General features: G+C 34.7%; 1 protein-coding gene across 1 annotated transcript; it reads right to left on the bottom strand.

Annotated features, from left to right (window-relative positions):
* Window positions 1–10125: 10125 nt before the first annotated feature.
* Window positions 10126–18378, bottom strand: LOC140155572 (neo-calmodulin-like). The gene is made up of 3 exons (XM_072178467.1): window positions 18151–18378; window positions 12904–13019; window positions 10126–12249 (listed from the first exon to the last, which is right to left on the bottom strand). The coding sequence occupies exons 1-3, from the start codon at window positions 18234–18236 to the stop codon at window positions 12221–12223; spliced, it is 231 nt and encodes a 76-aa protein (XP_072034568.1). The 5' UTR covers window positions 18237–18378; the 3' UTR covers window positions 10126–12220.
* Between the last annotated feature and the right edge of the window lie 1446 nt (window positions 18379–19824).

Genomic DNA, 19824 nt, shown 5'->3' with positions numbered 1-19824 from the left:
TACCAAGCTTGAAAGTGCGCCCCTCTGAGAGCTGAGACCACTGACCTCCACTGACCTCGTTTGTTTTTGTTTCCTCGTGTGATGATAAATATCATTCAATCTATAGTTATCGGACGTACACGTTGTATTACCGCCCTAAGCAGTTTGTTTAAAAACAAGTAAATAATCATTACTCGCCGTTCTATTTGATCTTGTGCATTTCCCAAATCACGTAATAAATTGAAACGCCCTCAATTGAGCTGAGGCCACTGATTATGTAATCACCCGAGTGTTTTGAATTTTGATTTATACACTACAGCGTGTGAGCCGGTTAGTAATATTAATGAAGTGACACACTGATGCACGGCGTTTATAGCACTTATACATGTCACTTGCTGAATACGTATAGGCCTACTCATAGTATTTAAAATCTATGGCCTACTAGAAGAGTTTAGGTCTATCAAAAGAATGATTGAATGATTTTGGAGATTATCCCCCGAGATTATCAAGGGCTGTGTAATAATTCTGAGCCGGGGGGAAGGGTTTTTTTGCACATAGGCCCTATTCATGGTAGGCCTACGCCTATTAAATAAAATGCTCTAAAAAGGCTTAGGATAACAGTACGTTACCGGGGGTAAAATTTCCGAATGGCCCGCCAAATATCGTTCCCCCCTCTCAGCCTGCCAAAAATCCCCCAATTTTACCCTCCCCCAGGGATCATAACTATTGCACAGCCCCTAATGATTTCAAAAGAGAAATAGGCCTACAGCAATTTTATGAAAACAAAACAAATATACAGATAGATAGCCGTAAACGAAATGGGACATCTATTGCATTGATTTTTCTTGCACAACTTTTATTTACTCATCTAATAATTAATTAGTTAATTAATGAATGAATGTATGAATTAATTACTTAATAAATAAATAAATAAATAAATAAATAAATAAATAAATAAATAAATAAATAAATAAATAAATAAATTAATTAATGAAATTTATTTATTTATTTATTCATTAATTTATTTATTTATTTGCTTGTTTATTTATTTATTTAATTTAGGCCTATTGAAGTAACTCAGCTCTTAAACATTTCACGTACTCACTTGCAACGGCTCAACGAATTAATTGATACATCAATTCTTCAAGTTATCAATCAATCAAACAATAACAATATTAATAATTATATAATAGTCAATTTCGATCAATAGACTTATCAAACCATCAAACAATGAAACAATGAACTGATCGACCAATCAAGTTGTCGATCAGTTTTAATTTTATGACTTGTGATGACGTGAGACTAAATGACTGACAGATTGACTGATTGATATGTTGATGTATGGGTTGATTGATTGATGAATTGATTGATTGATTGATTGATTGATTGATGATTGATTGTTGGAATAAAGTGTGAAGGTATAACAGGTAAATGAATGAATGCAAGAGTAATTGAGAGGAGGGATGATTACTTGGCATTGGTGGATGAATTAATTTTTCTGAAATAAATGCGAGTAATAAATTGCCATTTTGAAATTAAAGTGAGACAGGTGTCAAGAGAAATCAAAAAATCATCATTATATCAATGTGTTTTTCATTATTAGACACATTAACATAATGCACTTTTGATAATACATTAAACAAACTTTCAAAAGTTATGCAAATCGGATAAAATTTTTTTTAAACAACGTTTTTTTAAATTTTCAAACGCGTTTTTTACACATTTCATTTTTTCACCATATTTCGACCTGAAATAAAATGTAGCTCCAAAAGTATACCCACCATAAAAGGCCTTAAACTTTGCATATATTGTCTTTAGACTATTTTCTACTGCATGCACCTACAATCAAATTAATCTTTCTGGGACAATTATACAAATATTTGGTCAAATTTACAAAATTTTAATAATTTAAATAATATTGTTCATGATATAATTAATTGGGTTGTTTTGTCATCAGAATGAGATTAATTTTAAGTGAGTGAGTGATGAAGTGAGTATAAATGTTAGTGATTAAATAATAAATAAATAAATAAATTAAGTAAGTAAGTAAGTAAGTAAGTAAGTAATTAATAATAAATAAATAATAAATTATAGTACAGACCCAAGTTATTGTAATATATTTTTTTCCAATAGAGGCATAACATTTTGTTTCAAAATATTTATTTAAATTTATTTGATTATTTTCTAACTTAAATATTTTCTTTAGAGCAAAGACAAATATTTTCCCTTTTCTCTAGTAGAGCTGTCTCCAATTTGAGCCCAAAATAAAACTCTGCTTCTTTTATTATTGATTTAATTTCACGATTTATTCCATTGAGCAATATCAAGGATTAAAATCCCACGTCTCACAGCAGATAGTTACTTGGCGTAGTGGTCGTACGCTGTGCCTTTCAACCGAGAGGTACCGAGATCGATTCCCGCCTCCGCCTACTATTTTGTTCAAGACTGGAAAGAATGAAGCTTATTTGACTTTACAACACTAAATTATTCATGGCTTACCCTACCTGGTGGTGTAAAGCATGGAGCTATTACACACCACTCCACGCCATACATAAATTCTGCCAGTCACATTTCCCCAATATGAAATTTTTTTAAAGTAAAATTTCAATTTTAATTTTACTTCATTAAAGTTTGGCGGAGGCGGGGTTCGAACTCACGGCGGCGGCGGACTGCTTTGGATACACTATGAACACAGCGCCTTAGACCACTCGGCCATTTGTCTTCTTGGAATTCATTTGAAACTTATTTGAAGGTATAATCGCAACTTCAACATAGGCCTACCACGTGACAAGCAAAGGCAGAAAACGTACCATATTTTGGAATTTTATTTGCCTAAAACATTTATGTGTATTATTAGCGCTCAATTAAGTTAACTGCGTGTTTTATACAAAAAAATCCAATAATAAACAGTGATAACTGGGCGTCTGTATGGACAATACATTATATCGATTTTGACACGTGCTTGTGTCTCAGTACATTTCCATGGTCAGTAAAATACTATAGAGGAAAACCTACCATTTTCTTGTATCACGTTCGATGTTTTTATCAATTACATAAAAATTCCATTTTAGATTTATGTTTTTCAGGAAATAAAAGATTAGATTACCATAAAAACGAAACAGTAATCTTTTGCCGGGTCTAATGTAATATTCACATAGGATTTTCAACGTTTTTTCTATCCTTATTTTTGCTCAATTAAAAAAATATGTTGGCGTATATAAAATTGAAATAAAATTCTCTGCTTCTTAAACGACATCAAATGTGCCACAATTGGGTATCACGAATCGTTATATATGATGTGCAGTTAATATTCATATTTTCTTTTATGCAGAGGATGCTTCAGTTTTGACAGGAAAAATATTTTCTTGAAAACCCTCTCACTCGGTTATTTTAAAAAGGTAACCACGCTTCCCTAGAATGTGCAAAAAATTAGCATTAAAATTTTTCTTATTCTAACAGCAAGCGTTTCTAGAATGTATTTTGGCGAAATGTGGTGTGGAGCTATTATAAGATGGAGAGGAAATAGATTACGTAACGCATTGAAACCTTGTGCCGATTTGAAATCTGACAAGCTATTCATCGAAAGGCACCTTTTGTTTGGGACAAAGGGCTTCCACCATTAAATCGGTAAGCTGACCCGACAGTGTATTAACGCTTTACCTAGGAGGCTACTGTCAATAAGTGATCAAATGCAAGTCGCGTGAAAGCGCTTAACGGAATGAAAAGTACCTATTGTTATACATAAACCCAAGGGTGTGATTGAGTAGCCGTAAGCACAAAAGGTACACATTAGCCGCTAATGCATAGTTCGTTGTCACCCCACTGACATTAGGTGCTTCATTTAAATAAATTGAATGCGCCTGCTGAATGATTACACATCATGGCTGCCATGTCTATAATGGTATTAAATAGCTACGTCCCGGGAGCTACGTATACATGTAACATATAATAAGTATACCGGTATAGGCCTATATAAAAGTTGTTTTACAAATTGAGATTTTATTTTATTTTATTTTAAGAAGGAGAATGTCATAATCAGTGGCGTACTGATGGGGGGCAGCTCTTCTGTGAGAGGTCTTGGGAGGGATGAGGTTGAAGGAGGGATATGAAGAATGAGAGGGGACTGGAGGAAGAGAGAAAGAGGAAGAAATAAAGAGAAATAAATAAATAGACGTAAATAAATAAAAAGGTAAGGAAAATGATAGGAATGAGAGGGGACAAAACGTAAGAGGGGATGGAGAAGGAAGGGAGATAAGAAGAGGGAGTGATACTTTAGCAAGTACAGAGAAAGGAAAAGAATTGAATGACAAATAAATGTAAGCCTTATAATAATTATTATAGAAACTAAACACAGCCCCCCCCCCCGCCCACAAACACACACACACACAGGCCTAACATTAACAGCACTATAGGCAGCCATTCGATGATGCCAATGCCTTTTATGCGTTACGTATTTAAAACGCCCAGTCAGATGTATTTTACACCTGCCAAGCACAAGTCACCCAATTTCGAAAATTGGACGTTGAATGTACACTCTCATGAATATTGATTGGCAACATTTTCCAATATGTCAGCGCTCAAATCGGACACAATAGAACAATAGACCATTCAGTGCGTTGGTGTAAAGTGCTACTGGTAAACATGAATATGAATTTATAACACAATGCCTAATTTAAATAAGAATGCGGCCTCATGCTAATTAGGGAGTGCCTCTTCCTATCAATTATTCCATGACTCGGCGTTACGAGACATTCCTCGCCGTCTGACGTCACAACATCTGACGTCATCACAACATCATCAATCAGATGCCTGATGAAGTCCGATGCTTTCGGACGCAACGTAGCAAAGTGAGTTGCAAATTTTAGTTCCAGTATTAGATTTAATTTACAAAATAATATCAAAGAACAGTGTTAGATTTTGTTTTAAAATGTGTTTCTCACATAGTTAATAACAAGTTGCGAATAAATGTGTAGTTATACAGCCTGTCTCAAAAAAATTGTGTAAGTGAAAAGCGCCCTCTTTGGCAATTAGATAATACCGTTGTGACATTATGCTTACATCAACGTAAAGGACGTAGTCTCAGCTGTCAAATGTTGTTTGTTCTGTTCAATTTGCTTGATTCAATCTCGAGATATGTTTAGTTAACTACGAAAGGGTAAAATCACAATTGTGCCACTTTTACTACGGAATAGGGCTGTACAATCAATGATTGCATCAAGTTTATCAAGAGTTCCTTCGGGAAATAAAAAGAATGCATCAATTACACAACAATACAAAATAGTTTTTACTGTTTTATCATGATACATGTATAATGCTTCTCTTTTTACATTATACCTGTATCATGATAAAACAGTAAAAAGAGTAACAACTATTTTGTATTGTTGTGTAATCGATGCTGTTAAATTAAATATATGTGCATGTCAATGATAATCATGGTAAACACTGTTTTCTTTGTCACTCAAGACATGTTAAAAGACAAACAAATATTGCACACTTATAGGTTGATGAACGCGTATTACTTGTTGGGAGAGCTAAAGAAATTAGACAAAATAATGCATACGCATTGATGGGTCTAATGCACGAGTACTATACGGTATACTAAAACCGAACAAGCCACAATATAAATTATACAAAACGAAGAGAATAACGCAAACAAAATAGAAATTGTCGAATGGCCCATATAAGGTCAGTATTGACCAGCCCCTTTTTATTAAAAATAACAACAACAAAAAGCTGTCACACAAGACACAAAAAGCAACATTATATTAAATCCTCAGTGCAATATCTTTCTTAAAAATCATTATGTGAAATGATAATTTCCTTCTCGTGAACGAAATTTCATTATAAATAAAACCACGCAAAGCGATGCATTCCACGTTTTTATCTGTAAATATAGCGTATGTTGATATAAAGGGATGCGCCAATATGTAGAATACCAAAGAAAATAGAAATATGTACTTGAATGGGTGTTCTTTTAAAATCACGAGACTGGCTCACAGTGAATGAGAATTACGGGATTCCTGTATGAAGTATTACATTGTAACAATTTTACAATTTTATACTTTGTAATAACAAAATTGAACAGAAAATACTTACCGTGACTGAAAATTGATCAAAAAACAAAAACATTTCAATTTTATTGTACTCGAATTATAAGTTCATACGTTAAATGATTTCTAAAAGTTTAAACTGACTTTCAGTACAACAAATTCAACTAAGCTTGAATTTTCGATGTGTCATACACATCTTTATCAGAAGAAGTTATATGATGTTGTGATGGACTTGCCCTTTTTTTGACCATTGGCGACTTTTGGCCGAATAATAGCGTAAGTTGGCAATTACCTGGCAATTCTAGTCCTTGATCGCGATTCAGTTCTGGTGATTCTTTCTTGATCTGGATGGCCTCCGCACTAATAGGACAGTCAAAGTATCAAATCACCCACCACTAACTGCTACAGAATCCATTTTACATGCGTCCACCTCCCAAAAGCTCACACAAAAACATTTCAAAAGTCCCGAAAAATCCAAGTAGTGCAACAGTGCTCAATTTTCATAAATCCAAAAAATCCACTTATGCAGGGGAGAAATTTTGTCAAATCTTAATAAAAACATATACCAATGTATTTCTCTCGTCATAAGGATTCAGAAAAAGTATAGTTTGACCATCTCTGATGTACAGTTCTTGAGTTATAGGGGAAAAGGTCAACTGTCAAAATTTGCATGACACGTGGGACAAAAAAATTGAAAAATTCTCCGAAAAAATGGTCTCAGATTACTCCACTTGCAAGAACATTTAAAAAAGAATAGTTTGTAATATATCAGATGGTTTGTTACCTTCGTAGCAGAGCAAATAAGATCAAAATCCATTGAGACCTGTGACTTTGACCTATTTTGTGATGTTACCAATGTAATAAAATATCCAAATAAATGCAAATGTTCTCATCTTGATTCATTTTTGAACAATTTAAGACCAAATTTGGAGCATTTTTCAACTGTAGACGCATGTGGACTCCAAAATTTTACCTTTGACCTTTCTGCCTCGAGAACTGTATGTCGGAGACACGTTCAAACTATATTTTTTCCTGAATGTTTATGATGAGAGCAATACATTGGTATGTTGTTTAAAAAAAAATAAAAAACACCATTTGACCAACTTTGAAACTTTCCTCTCTGCATAAACGGCCATGTTGTATTTATGCAAATTAAGCACTGTTCCACTACTTGGATTTTCGGGAACTTTCGATGTGTTATGAAATATGCTTCTCTGAAATGAATGGGATCTGTTGCAATTAGTGGTGAGTTGACCGCTTATTTTTCTTAATGTGACTAGCCTATAAATGGGGGTAATCTCTGTTATCCTTGGCCATTTCCACAGCACTGCAAAGCATGTACTAATAATTAGTCATTTTGTTCTATCGCAGTCACTGCAATATCAGACATTAGAATGTTCTAGAAGTGAAGGCAAATTGTAATAATAGAACACTGAGCACGGAACCATTTTGACCACCCTATGTTTATTATTTTGCACATGTTTTTTTTTGTTTACAACATCAATTTTTAATGATTTGCCATAAAATTTGTATTATATCGGGAATTTCAAAAAATTAAATTATTTGATATCAGACGGTTCCTCGTATTAAGAATGCAATTTGATGTGTCTGATGTGCTCTCACGTCCCTTAAGGAGTTGTACGATAACTTTATTCCAGATTTTAATATATACATTTAATTCTTCAAGCTTTGTATTGTTCACCAGCACTGAACAATAACGGATGATTTAATATGTAAAAAGTATCAGTTTCCAGTCAACACGTACATTAAGCTGTAAGTTGTACCCAGCGGAAAACACTAAAGCTGGAAAATAAGAAAGTCATTCATATATGGCAAAAACAAGAAGCAAAATATGATCGGATGATGCCTAAGTCATTAAAGCGATGTTGCCTGAAAAAATAGTTTATCATATTTTTTATTTTAAGTATTAATACTATTGTTATTAGCATCACCCGCCCCATACAACACACACCACACCAAACATACCCGACCCTAAGAATGTCAACAAAATATTGTTTTAAAGCCATATTATAACATTTCTCTAAAAATAGATTAGTATTAATTTTCAATAAAATGTTAGCATTTATTGTCAGATATGACCCATTTTAATTTTGAACCGAAATGAGGTAAAGCAAAGAAAATTGGAATTTACTACTAGCGTCAATGCATGTTACTCCGGCGGTTTTAATATGGTACGATCCTCTGGCGTGCGCGTGTGTGACCTACACGCCGTGTACGTAGGGGTGTGTTGACATCGCATACGCGTTCGACTAATAATAATATTGCTATCGCAAAACATGTAATAAAACGACGGTTCCGGCGGTTTATCAAAATCTCGGATTTTGACAAAACTACAGCACCTAAAGTCTTGATTTTTGCAGAGAATTTTTGATTACTGAAGTACATTACAATCGTGTAAAAACCTGAATTAAATTTTTTTGAGGGCGTTCTCCTCAGCAAATGTTATAATGTGGCTTTAACTATGTTATCTTGGAGGTTCATTAACAATATGGGTAAGTAATGTTGCCCGCTTTGGGTAGTTCAGATGTTTAGATGTGGAAAACCAACCAATGTGCCCACATTTGGACAGGATTGTAAATCGAGAAATAGCAAAAAAAAACCAAAATCACAATTTGGGTTTGTTACAAATTTGTGATGTTAATAATGTTTAACATTGTTTGATAGTTTCAGACCGGAATATAACTGGCATCTTGTATATTTTCAGACATTTTTCAAGGTCATTTCTACTCAACATTGTCAATAATATTTTTAAAGTCCGATATCTCAATTTACAATTTTATAATACCACAATTTACAAACGCACTATCTTCGCTTATGAATGTCCGATTTCATTGGGGAAAACGGCGTTGTGGAGCAATATATTAAGATATGTAAAACACTCAAATTGATAACCTACCCAAAAGTGTCTCTTTTTGATATACCACGTCACAAATGTGAATATGCACGATGGGCAAGTGAATCACGGAGAAGTCTACAAATAAGTAGCAAAGTCTTTTCTATATAATTATCTGTCACTAAATTATGACATTGTATATTATATTGACGCATTTATACACGTAGCTACTAGAATGGCCACGAATCCTCTCATGGTGTTTTATTTGAAATATTTATGTAATACCAACAAGTGCATAATTTACGATAAGTGTGACTAGACACACCGATCTCTGAGGCACCAATCTCTGTAAAAACTGACCACTCTATTGGACATGTTGGAAAAGGGAATAAAAAAAAAAAAAGGAAGGTTTTTATTTCAAACTCTAATGGTGACCCGCAGGTCAAATTGCTAGAATTGTACATTAAACACACCTAAACAGACACAATGCAATTTGCAGGCAGCAGCTTAATCAGCGCCAATATTGCAACATTGAAACAAACAACTATACAAACATCCAAACCAACACAACCCCATCCCCCAGTAGGCAATGAGGATAAAGTGCCTTGCCCAAGGAAATCTTAAGCCTTGCCCAAGTGTTGTGTCCTTGGGCAAGGCACTTTATCCTCATTGCCTACTGGGGAAGTGAATAGTGCACAGTGTCGACAGCCAGTGTTATAAATATAAACTTAATACTCCGTTGGTGAGCGACGGGCGATTGGTATTTCACCGAACGCAAGAAAAAGAGGCCTACCGTATCTGATTGGCTAGAAATCGATCGCTTGATCGCTCAGAGGTGTAGTACAAACTCAAAATGGAGACATGTATTCAATTCGATTGAAATCGATATTCTATTATTGACGCAGATAAAGAAAGTCGATAATGTACATTGTATTATAGATACAACAGCTGGATCTTACACGGGTTCCTTTGTATAATTCATTTCTCAAAAAGTTGAATATATCACAATTTTTACTTTGGATTTCAAAATCTTTAATGCAGTAAAACATATCCACAGCAAACAGCAAGGCCCCGCTAATTAGTGTATTGCTTTTCGAGTTAGTGTACTGGAAACAAAACCTGCGTTTTACCTGACAACAAATCGAATTTTCTATAATGGCAACACCATTATGTGGTACTGATCATGCACAAATCGTAGAATAGAAACTATGTGGCAGGCTCTGTGTGATATCTCATATGGTATGCTTAGCCTGAGTCGCTCGGCCTATCTCGAACAAAATCGCCATGCGTAGCTTTTGAAAAACGACAGGATTCGCCGTACTATCACGGCAATTTTTGACACGAAGATATAGGGATGATGACGATGTGTAGTGAACAACTGGACATGGTATGGGTATAAGGGATTTTGGTGATAATGAGAAACGTCACATCCATTTCCATTCGTATTTTCCATTTCCAGACCTATCCCCAACTATATGTAACAATTCACTGAACAGTTTCATCTGTAGGATTGGTTTGGTTATCAGAAAATCCAGAATATTACTCACATCTTTAACTTCCGCCATCTAGGATTATGGCTTTCTCAAAAGTGACTTGGTTCACTGCTTCTCCCGTGGAAACCGGCTGTAGCCTCCTCATTTCCAGTGTGCGATGGTGCAAGCAGTGAATCAAATACGCGATCTACGGTTCACGGTGTCGTGATCTAGAAAACACACACCAAAAACTCGCTAGACATCGATAACACTTGGCGTTTACACATAGATGCAAAGATAATGGACTAACACCATCGAGTCTAAAGATCCGCTACCGCATTCACACCGAGAAGGCTATAGTCTAGGAGCAAAGGGTTTTGAAAAAAATGGTCGAGTTCAACACCCATGTCAACCAATCATTGATAATTATGAAAATTAGATCACGCTTTCAAATGTAGATTGACTTGTTCGACTTCTCTGCTCGTGAATATTGCACTGCAAAAACTTCCCGTGTATAATGTGATCAAGGTAACTTCAAACCTGATAATCTGCGGTTACACGATTATGTAACAAACTTAAAGGAAATCTGTACCATAAACTAATCAATGGCTAATATAGTTATATACCCCTAAATTAAACATACCAGACGCTCTATATGAATTTCGGAATATTCCTAACAAAAAAAAAGCACTTTTAATCCTTCGTTTCTGCGATTCAAGGGAGCCGCCATGATAGCTGCTTGTGAATCCTTTCTGCCACAAACGGTAGTGTAACCTTTCACACAGACCCACGGCGAGCGTGTGTTGCTGTATGGCATTCGCGGCCCCTACAGCGAATTTTGGTTTTTAGTGCTGTTTTTACTTTTCGTTCTCAAAAGACATTGTTGATCATAAATATTACTTAAAATACATTTTTTTATGTTCTTCTGTAGTTTTATGGGTAGAAATTGTCGCGTTTTCTTTTGAACGAATGTTGAATCTTTGGTAGTATTCGCTTCGTGTCACCAAAGTTCACGAGGGACGAGGCTTGTGGCACGGATTTCGCTGGTTTCAAAATCGGGGTACCGTTACAGCGTAATAAAAATACATCGGGTATCAATATGGCAGCCACCATGGATCGCAAGCTCACCGCTAATCGTCGTAAGGAATTAAGAATTTCTCCTTTATTTGGACGTATATAAGCTTGGGACTTTTACTGTCGTTTTTATTATTGCTGCAACTATATAGCCATTGATTAGTTTAAGGTACAGATTCCCTTTAAATAAAACCAAAATTGCTTTCTACAAGTTTCAAGTTTCTAACAAAGGGTACAAACAAAGATATTGGTAATGACGTCAGTCAAGAGCTTAGGCAGGATAATAGGAAATCACGTGATCAAAACCAAAACCAATACCAAAACTTATTATTTAAAACGACTGATTGCACCTATTTACACTTGACAAAACTTTTACCGTAATTTCCTTTTGATTGTGCCGCGGATCATCTGCCTTTGGAATCACAATTCATATGTTCAATCGGTTTATTTACCTGTATGTATTTTACATTCCTGTAGTTATTTGCACATTACGTTGCAAGCTCCCATTCTTTGTCCATTAAATTTTACAGCGACAAACATGATACCCATAATAGATGCGTTCTATTACACCCAGTTTATACTAACTCTTCGTCTCTTGGAGTGTAACGAATCGTGGAACAAACGTCACTCTGCAGATATGTTTTAAAAACTTTTCAAGAAATTATTCTATTATCTCATTTGAAGTGACGTACTATAACATTCAACATCCTAATTAGTATCTTATAATACAGTCTATTTCTCAGTATTCGTTTCTACTTCAGTACGGTATTATCCACTTTTCTTCACATCTACTAGCTTGAAGCCACCACTTTGACAAATTCTGTAAAAGAATGAAAACGAAGATGTTGTTTATAATTCAGTTTTATAAAAAGCTTTCTACTACTAAAATAACATCCAACTTTTGGCATGTATGTTGTTTGTAATTAAATGAACAAAGAATCAGAGTCAACCGGACATAGACAATACTTTGGTTGGATATGGATTGATTCAGGTAATCATAAAATGAAGCCTCTTTTAGTGTATTTGATTGTTAATGATAAATCATGGGATATTCCAGTACACTTAATGGTCAAATAAATGAGTGGAAACTGTGTTGCTAGTATTTTCAGGATTTATAGCATCTTGCCGTAGAATTAAAAGGCAAAATTAATCCTTTACAGTGATTCAATTGATAGTTCATAACCGTGGATTGCTAAACTGAGCTACTTCTAGTCGATTGACTCAATTTCTAGAGAAATAAAATCTCACTAGATTTTACGAGTCAAATACGAATTTATTCTAGACATGATTCTGAGTCAAATTTGATTCGGATAATCTAGTGCGATCTTATTTCAAAAGAAATCTAATCAAATCAGCAAGATCGTTTTAAAAGTGTAACATCAGCAGTACGGATGTAATACCATGTCTGTAAAATGTTGGTTTTTTTTACATCTATCTGTTGTAAGACAACCAATTCTCGAAAACATAATTCTACCTTCATAATTGACTCTTCCATCGCCGTCGGCATCACTTCGACTAATCATTTCTTCTACCTGTTTATTTGACAGCTTGTTGCCTAAATTTTTCATCACCTCTTTGAATTCCGAAGCACTGTGGAAACAAGCAAACATATCTGAGATGAATACAATGCAAGTACATAATGCGCTGGGGTCTAAACTTGGGAACCCTCTTTTACACTCTTAAAAATATGTTACTCAACTTTAGTTAAAAGGTTATAACTCAACAAAATCAGTAAAATTTACTCAAATTGAGTAGAGCTCGTTTCAATAAAGTAATACCCTCAATGCTGGGTACTGTTTATCAATATGAGCTCAATGCTGGGCATTATTTCCTCAATTTGAGTATTGTTTTACTCATTTTGTTGAGTTGTGACCTTTTTGAGTAAAATATTTATGGCAGTGACATATTCGAAACCGCATCAGGTCTATAGGCCGTAAATTGAATCAGATTTCAAAATAAACTGCTGCTAAGGCTAACATAATGTCATTTTTTAAATTTCACTTAGGAGCAAAGTTGACTCCCTCTTTCACTGAAATACTGTGAACTGTGTTTGCTATATTACTTAAGCTTACGCTAATTTTACGTCGTTCAGCCTGAGCCGAATAGTATATAGATAAAACAGGAGTTGACACCATGGACCGTTATAACCAGGGCAGTGGTATATCTCCAACATTTCAAAGGAACTAGCAGTCCCTTTATAATTTAGTTACGGCTAGCTACTAGCACCAAACTAGTGGTTCTGGGTCTTGGTTTGGGGTTTCAAGGTTAAAAACGTCCCCCAATGCAAATCACATGTAATACATGGTGATTTGTCATCCTACGCGTCTGGTCCGACCTGCGGACCATAGGCTGGGCTGCTGTTGCAACCCTCCAACGATGAAAATTGTTACTTGTGATCTTTCCATTGTGTCATATTGGAATAATTTAATGTGGAATTTAATACGTACAAAGTAGCCCAATGGGTGTAGTCCAAATATCAAGGCGCGGCCAACGTGAATGTAACCTAATTATGCGGATAAAGCGCCTTGTGCCAACCATGAACAGTTGGGTGACACATTTAAATGAGGGACTAGTTTGTAAGCGGCTTCAAATTTCAAAAATGAAAAATACAAAGTGACACATAATAAAATCTTGCAAATTTCGGATCGTCATGATGAAATTGTACGCTCGCTATTTCAGTTTTGAGAAAATATTTATTTATCCGCTTGGCATCGATTATCGCGCAGAACTGGTGATGCCACTATTGATCAGGTAGAACATTCATAGAGGACGCTCTGTTTCAGTCAACCCAATCAATTCCTCCAATATTAAGTATATAACACCTTGAATTGGATATCATCAGGATTTGATGGCTCATGATTTACTTACCTCTTTTGTCCATGGGGTCAATATGGGCTCCATTATGGATTCAACGCGATGTAACAGCAGATCTAGGTATAGCAGAGACTCATATCACACCGCGCAATTCAGACCAATTATAGGACCATTCTTTGCACTTATTTCAGCGTAAAAATGACCTACCCCTGGTTTTAATACACACCTATGACGTCGCGCTATTGTTTTACTGCTCCATTATTTTCCACGAATGGAGCGATGATTACAATAACACGCCATTCGTAATGCCTTTCTCTTTTTTCTGAGACCAAATACTTCTCAGGGAAAGAGTACTGGCATTTACGAATGTAGTGTTAATAACAATTTTCGAAAAGCAAGTATTTGCGAAAAGTGCAGTATTGTTATCATCACTTCATTCATGCAAAACAATGATACGAAAAACAACAAGACAATGATTTTCATTAATACAATAAATTAAGGAAGCGGATAGCAACATTTGCATAGTATTGTTACGGGACCTGAAAGCACATCAGACATATCGAATTGCATAAGGAATGTCCTTCTGATATCAAATAATTTTGATTTTGTGAAATTCGCGATACTAGTAATACACATTTTATAGCAAATTATTAGTCCTCGAAGTAAACTTGATAAATCTAATGACATGTAATTAAACTGTATGTAGCTGGGATGAAAAGCCGACCATCAATTGAAAATGTTGAGCTTTCATATTGAACATAAACATTTTTCCAAAAAGACCTACATTTTGTTTAGTGTTTTGAGCTATTATCTTTAATAATGAAGGTCAAAATTTTCATATGATGGACGTATGCTGTTCACCCAAACTTCATACTCTTTAAGTGCATATCGTTAGATTTATACAATTACTTTGAGGACTTTTAAATTTCAAAACTATAAATTTTTAATAATTTGCCATAAAATGGGTATTATATCGCGAATTTAAAAAAAATCAAAATTGAGGACATTCCTCATATTCAAATTGCAATTCGGTGTGTCTGATGTGCTCTCAGGTCCCGCAAAAAACAACGTGAAAACGTCGCTATCCGAGCCCTTAAACATAAATTTACAATGCAATCTGTGAAAAGCAAGGCAAGATCATAACGGGCAGGTTAAATTGTTGGTTAAATTGTTGGCTAAGTTGTAGGCCTACTTATTATGCAAGATATGTTTTTAGCCTCACTTTGGAAAATACTTATTTTAGGCTTCATTTATTAGACCCGTATACTTTTAATTATTTGGACCTTTCTTTCCACGCTAAATTTAGGTAAAAAAGGGAAGTTAAACATGTTACTGCTTTTATAACATTTTTTCTTCTACGTTTTCAGTGTCTTACTCCCTATTCCAGAAAAATACAGAACTAATTTTTTTGAATAAAAAAAATATTGTCATGTTTTGCCAAATGAAACATAGCTAAATCCTAATCCTTTAAGGGAACAAACCAAAAGATCGATGACGTCCGAGGGGGTAAAAATACTCGATTACGTTTGTACAAAAACATCGGTCTGAATAATGTGTCATTATTATTATTAATATTATGTCAAAATTTTCAACATTTCATTATTACGTTTCTGGCAGGGAGGGAGGGGGTCGGCTGAGAAACGAAACTAGTTACGTTTATAGGACGTCATCGATCTTTTGGTCTGTTCCCTTAGCTAGTCCTAACTGGTAATAAAAGTCAAATTTCAATATTTGGTCAATTTGAGGTAAAATGGTCCCAAAACATGCAATTTTGCATGTTTTCTTACAATTGTAGTGACAAAATTGTAAGACTTTGCACAAGTCTAAGCATTCAAAATCTTGAGTATAGGCTACGAGTTAGCTGAAATTAGTCTTTGTTCAAGTCTTTGGGCCTGACTGTCACAGAATACGAAGAAGGTCGAAAAACACCCTTAAAATGTTTTTGGCTCTTAAAACTGGATAATATATTTTAATCCAAAAAAATTATGTATTTTTCTGGAATGGGGAGTAGGTCCTACGTATAATTTGTTATTTGGGCAACATATTGCTACATTCTGTACTGCATTTAGGCCTATGAATCTGTTTATTTTTTAATTGTTTGCTTTGGGCATGTTTAATAATGATAAAAGCCACAGTACGCCTATTTTCTGTATAATTTTTATTTGGCTTTCGTACAAGCTGCATTTTGTTTCATCTGACGGTATTTTGGCATGCTTGAATATCGATCAGCATGATCAGTAGGCCCATCCGATAATTAATTTTATAATGTTACGGATACTCCATTGGTCTGGAAGTTGAGGTCGGAGCTTTTATTTCGCGTCGAAGGCGGCGAAGTTTTCTTCTTTTTTTTGGGGGGGGGGGTGGTTGTTGTTGGTGGTGGTGTGTTTTTTGTGCCCTCGAAGTACAGGGACATGAAGGTAAAATGGTTTGTAATACATATAGGGCCAACCCAGTTGTAGTCACTACAAATTTCGAACGTTTGAGGACTTTTAAACTCTAAACACTAACAATGCTTAATATTTAAACATGGCGTTTAAGAAATCGTTTATATCGTCAGTGTTAGGCCTAGGTAAAATGGGTTATAATAGGGCCAACCAAATAAAACAAAGTTTACACATTTACAATTCTCTTACCTTTCTTCGGCCAAAAGAAGAATCATGCCCGATTTAAGTCCTTAAATGCTGAGAATCAACGATTATATCCTCGGAATGGTTCCATCATTAAAATTATCCATATTCAACGAAGCTAAAAAAATAGTGTTCACAACTGCATGGTTGCTCAGGTATAGCAGCAGGTCTAGCTTTCTTGAGGTACACTACTGTTATGACCATTTTGCCAATTTTCCTTATTATGCAAAATAGAGACCTCAACGCAGCTACTTCAATAGTTAACACATTAGAAGTGGGCATAAAGACCTATTGATGGTTTAATCACTTGAATGATTTTGCGAATCTACGTTTATTTAATTTGTGTAACAAACATTTTAAATCTTTATATTCAAGAGGGTGGTTACGGATGATTTGAACTAAACACCTGGATCGTGATGGGTAATTCTATAGAAATTTTACATAAAGCTAAGTCAATGTATTTTTCAATCACACCTGCACAATCATTGTTATTATTACGGTATCAATCTGCAATTGATCAATTTGTAAATGAGCAACCTATTTCTATAACACTCCATTCGTAGAAAATAATGGAGCGATAAAACAATAGCGCGACGTCATAGATGTGTATTAGTCGGTTAATGGCCGCGGATTAGAACGTGAGTGAATAAGAATGGCCTTGGCGCTATCGCGCCGCGGCCATTCTTATTCACTCACGTTCTAATCCGCGGCCATTATCCTATACGTAATTACTGCCCAGTATTACCATGATTAAGCCCAACACCCAAACTTCTTGATATTTCAAGTGATTTGGAGCTCAACAGACTTAAAATTAAAAGTATCTCTTATCTCGCTACGCACCAAATACTTTTTTTGGTGTACCAAAAAATCCTCTCCCATCCCCATTTTACATGTCTGGTGATCTTAATATATTCCAAACCTATAGTAAGTTGTTGCGAGCAGATAATAAATTATTGCATATTTGAGGACTTCATATCATTAAAAAAAATCATTTCAGTGTGGAATATCAAAATTGGCCTTTAGCAGTGTGCGCCAAATTCCCCCAGCCCTTTTTGCAACTTCTTCCCTTCGCCAGTTTGACCAGTTATGGTATATAATTATTGCACCACCCCTTTGTATAATTATAACAATATAATGTTTTGCTTGCATTGCATTGTATCTCTACTCAAGCCATGCTTGAAAATTAATTTTCACTATAGCAAAAATAGCCCGTTCATTAAACAATAAATTATTATGACATGTGTGAAATCTTACGTCCAAAACTAACGATTATTACTTACTTAATATAGCCATTGTTGTCCTTGTCAAAGCAACGGAATGCTTCTCGCAAAGCCTCTTCTGATATCTTCGATTTGGCATCTGCCATCCTATGCGCGATTTAGATATTCGTTGAGGAACCTATACTGGTTTGTGTTCAGATCGGATCACTTACGATCGTCTTGCAATCGGAATGACGCTGTTTTGTATACGAGTACGTTTATCAATGAAAATGAACATGATGAATGCAAGAATTAGACAACATGCTGATTAATTTGCACGTATACGTTAAAAATTAATAAATTGTCTACATAAAATCAATGGATGTTTTGGATGATACGCTAAAGTTAATTAATTCGAGCTAATTTATTTCTGGCGGGTGGTATATGGTGTTATAATCGAATTTTATCCATAAAATTATTGTTATTATACGCTCTAGTTAGCACCATGTCAAGTACATATAAATAATCAACTGTTTAATTTGGCTAATATCTAGGTAGAAATTAGAACAATATCAATATCTGATATGTATCTTTTTTATTGCAAATTGAAAACACATGTTGCCTAACCTACCTACATAATCAACGAACTAAGAACTAATATTATGTAAATGTAATTTACCATGCTTACGCCAAATAAAATTATTTTAATCGCTTCAACGTAACAGAAAATAATAATATTATCATTTTATAGTCATACTACACATTCTTAAATGAGCTAATAAGAAGCTCGTTAAGGGATCTAAATTGAGCGTTTATTGCGTTTCGACAGTATTTTTTGTGGGACATGAGAGCACCTCAGACCTATCGAATTGCATTCTGAATACGAAGCATGTCTTTCTGATATCAAATAATTTTCATTTTTGAAAATCACAATATAATACAAATTTTATGACAAATTATAAAAATTTGATATTTTTCATATTTTTGATATAACAGTCCTCGAAGTAAAATACATAAATCTAACGACATATTCTTAAAGTGTATGTAGCAGGGAGGAAAAGCCGACGGACAATTGAAAATTTTGACCTTTCATATTGAAGATATGGATTTTTTCCCAAAAAGACCTAATTTTTTTTTGGTGTTTTGGGAAAAAATCCATATCTTCAATACGAAAGGACAAAATTTTCAATTGATCGTCGGCTTTTCATCCCACCTACATACACTTTAAGTATATATCATCAGATTTATAAAGTTTACTTCAAGTACTGTTAAATATCAAAATATCAATTTCTAATGATTTGCCATAAAATGTGTATTAAATTGCGAATTTCAAAAATCTAAATTATTTGATATCAGAATGACATTCTTCGTATTCAGAATGCAATTCGATATGTCTGATGTGCTCTAATGTCCCACAATAAAATACTGTCCAAACGTTCATACCCCAGCCCTTAAATAACTGTTAATGTTGTTTTGGCACTCAACACTATGTTCCGAAAACACTTGACTAAAAGGCGGACCCAAACAAGTACGTACATGGAGAGCGAGAATGCACTACGCTACGGTAAACATTTTAATGACCTGTATTATAATATGGTTCGTATTTTAATAATGAAAACACATACTTATTTTACATATTATCACATATTTACATGTATGCTCCACAAATTAATCAATAAATTAGACGAAAAGCCATTTTGATCAGATTGTGTTTATCATGCACGTTTTCTATCAATGTACTCATCACCCGGGGGG

Source organism: Amphiura filiformis, chromosome 1 (assembly GCF_039555335.1).
Source record: "Amphiura filiformis chromosome 1, Afil_fr2py, whole genome shotgun sequence".
NCBI classification, from domain to species: Eukaryota; Metazoa; Echinodermata; class Ophiuroidea; order Amphilepidida; family Amphiuridae; genus Amphiura; species Amphiura filiformis.
The sequence above is the reverse complement of the archived record's forward strand: the minus strand, read 5'-3'. Positions and strand labels throughout refer to the sequence as shown.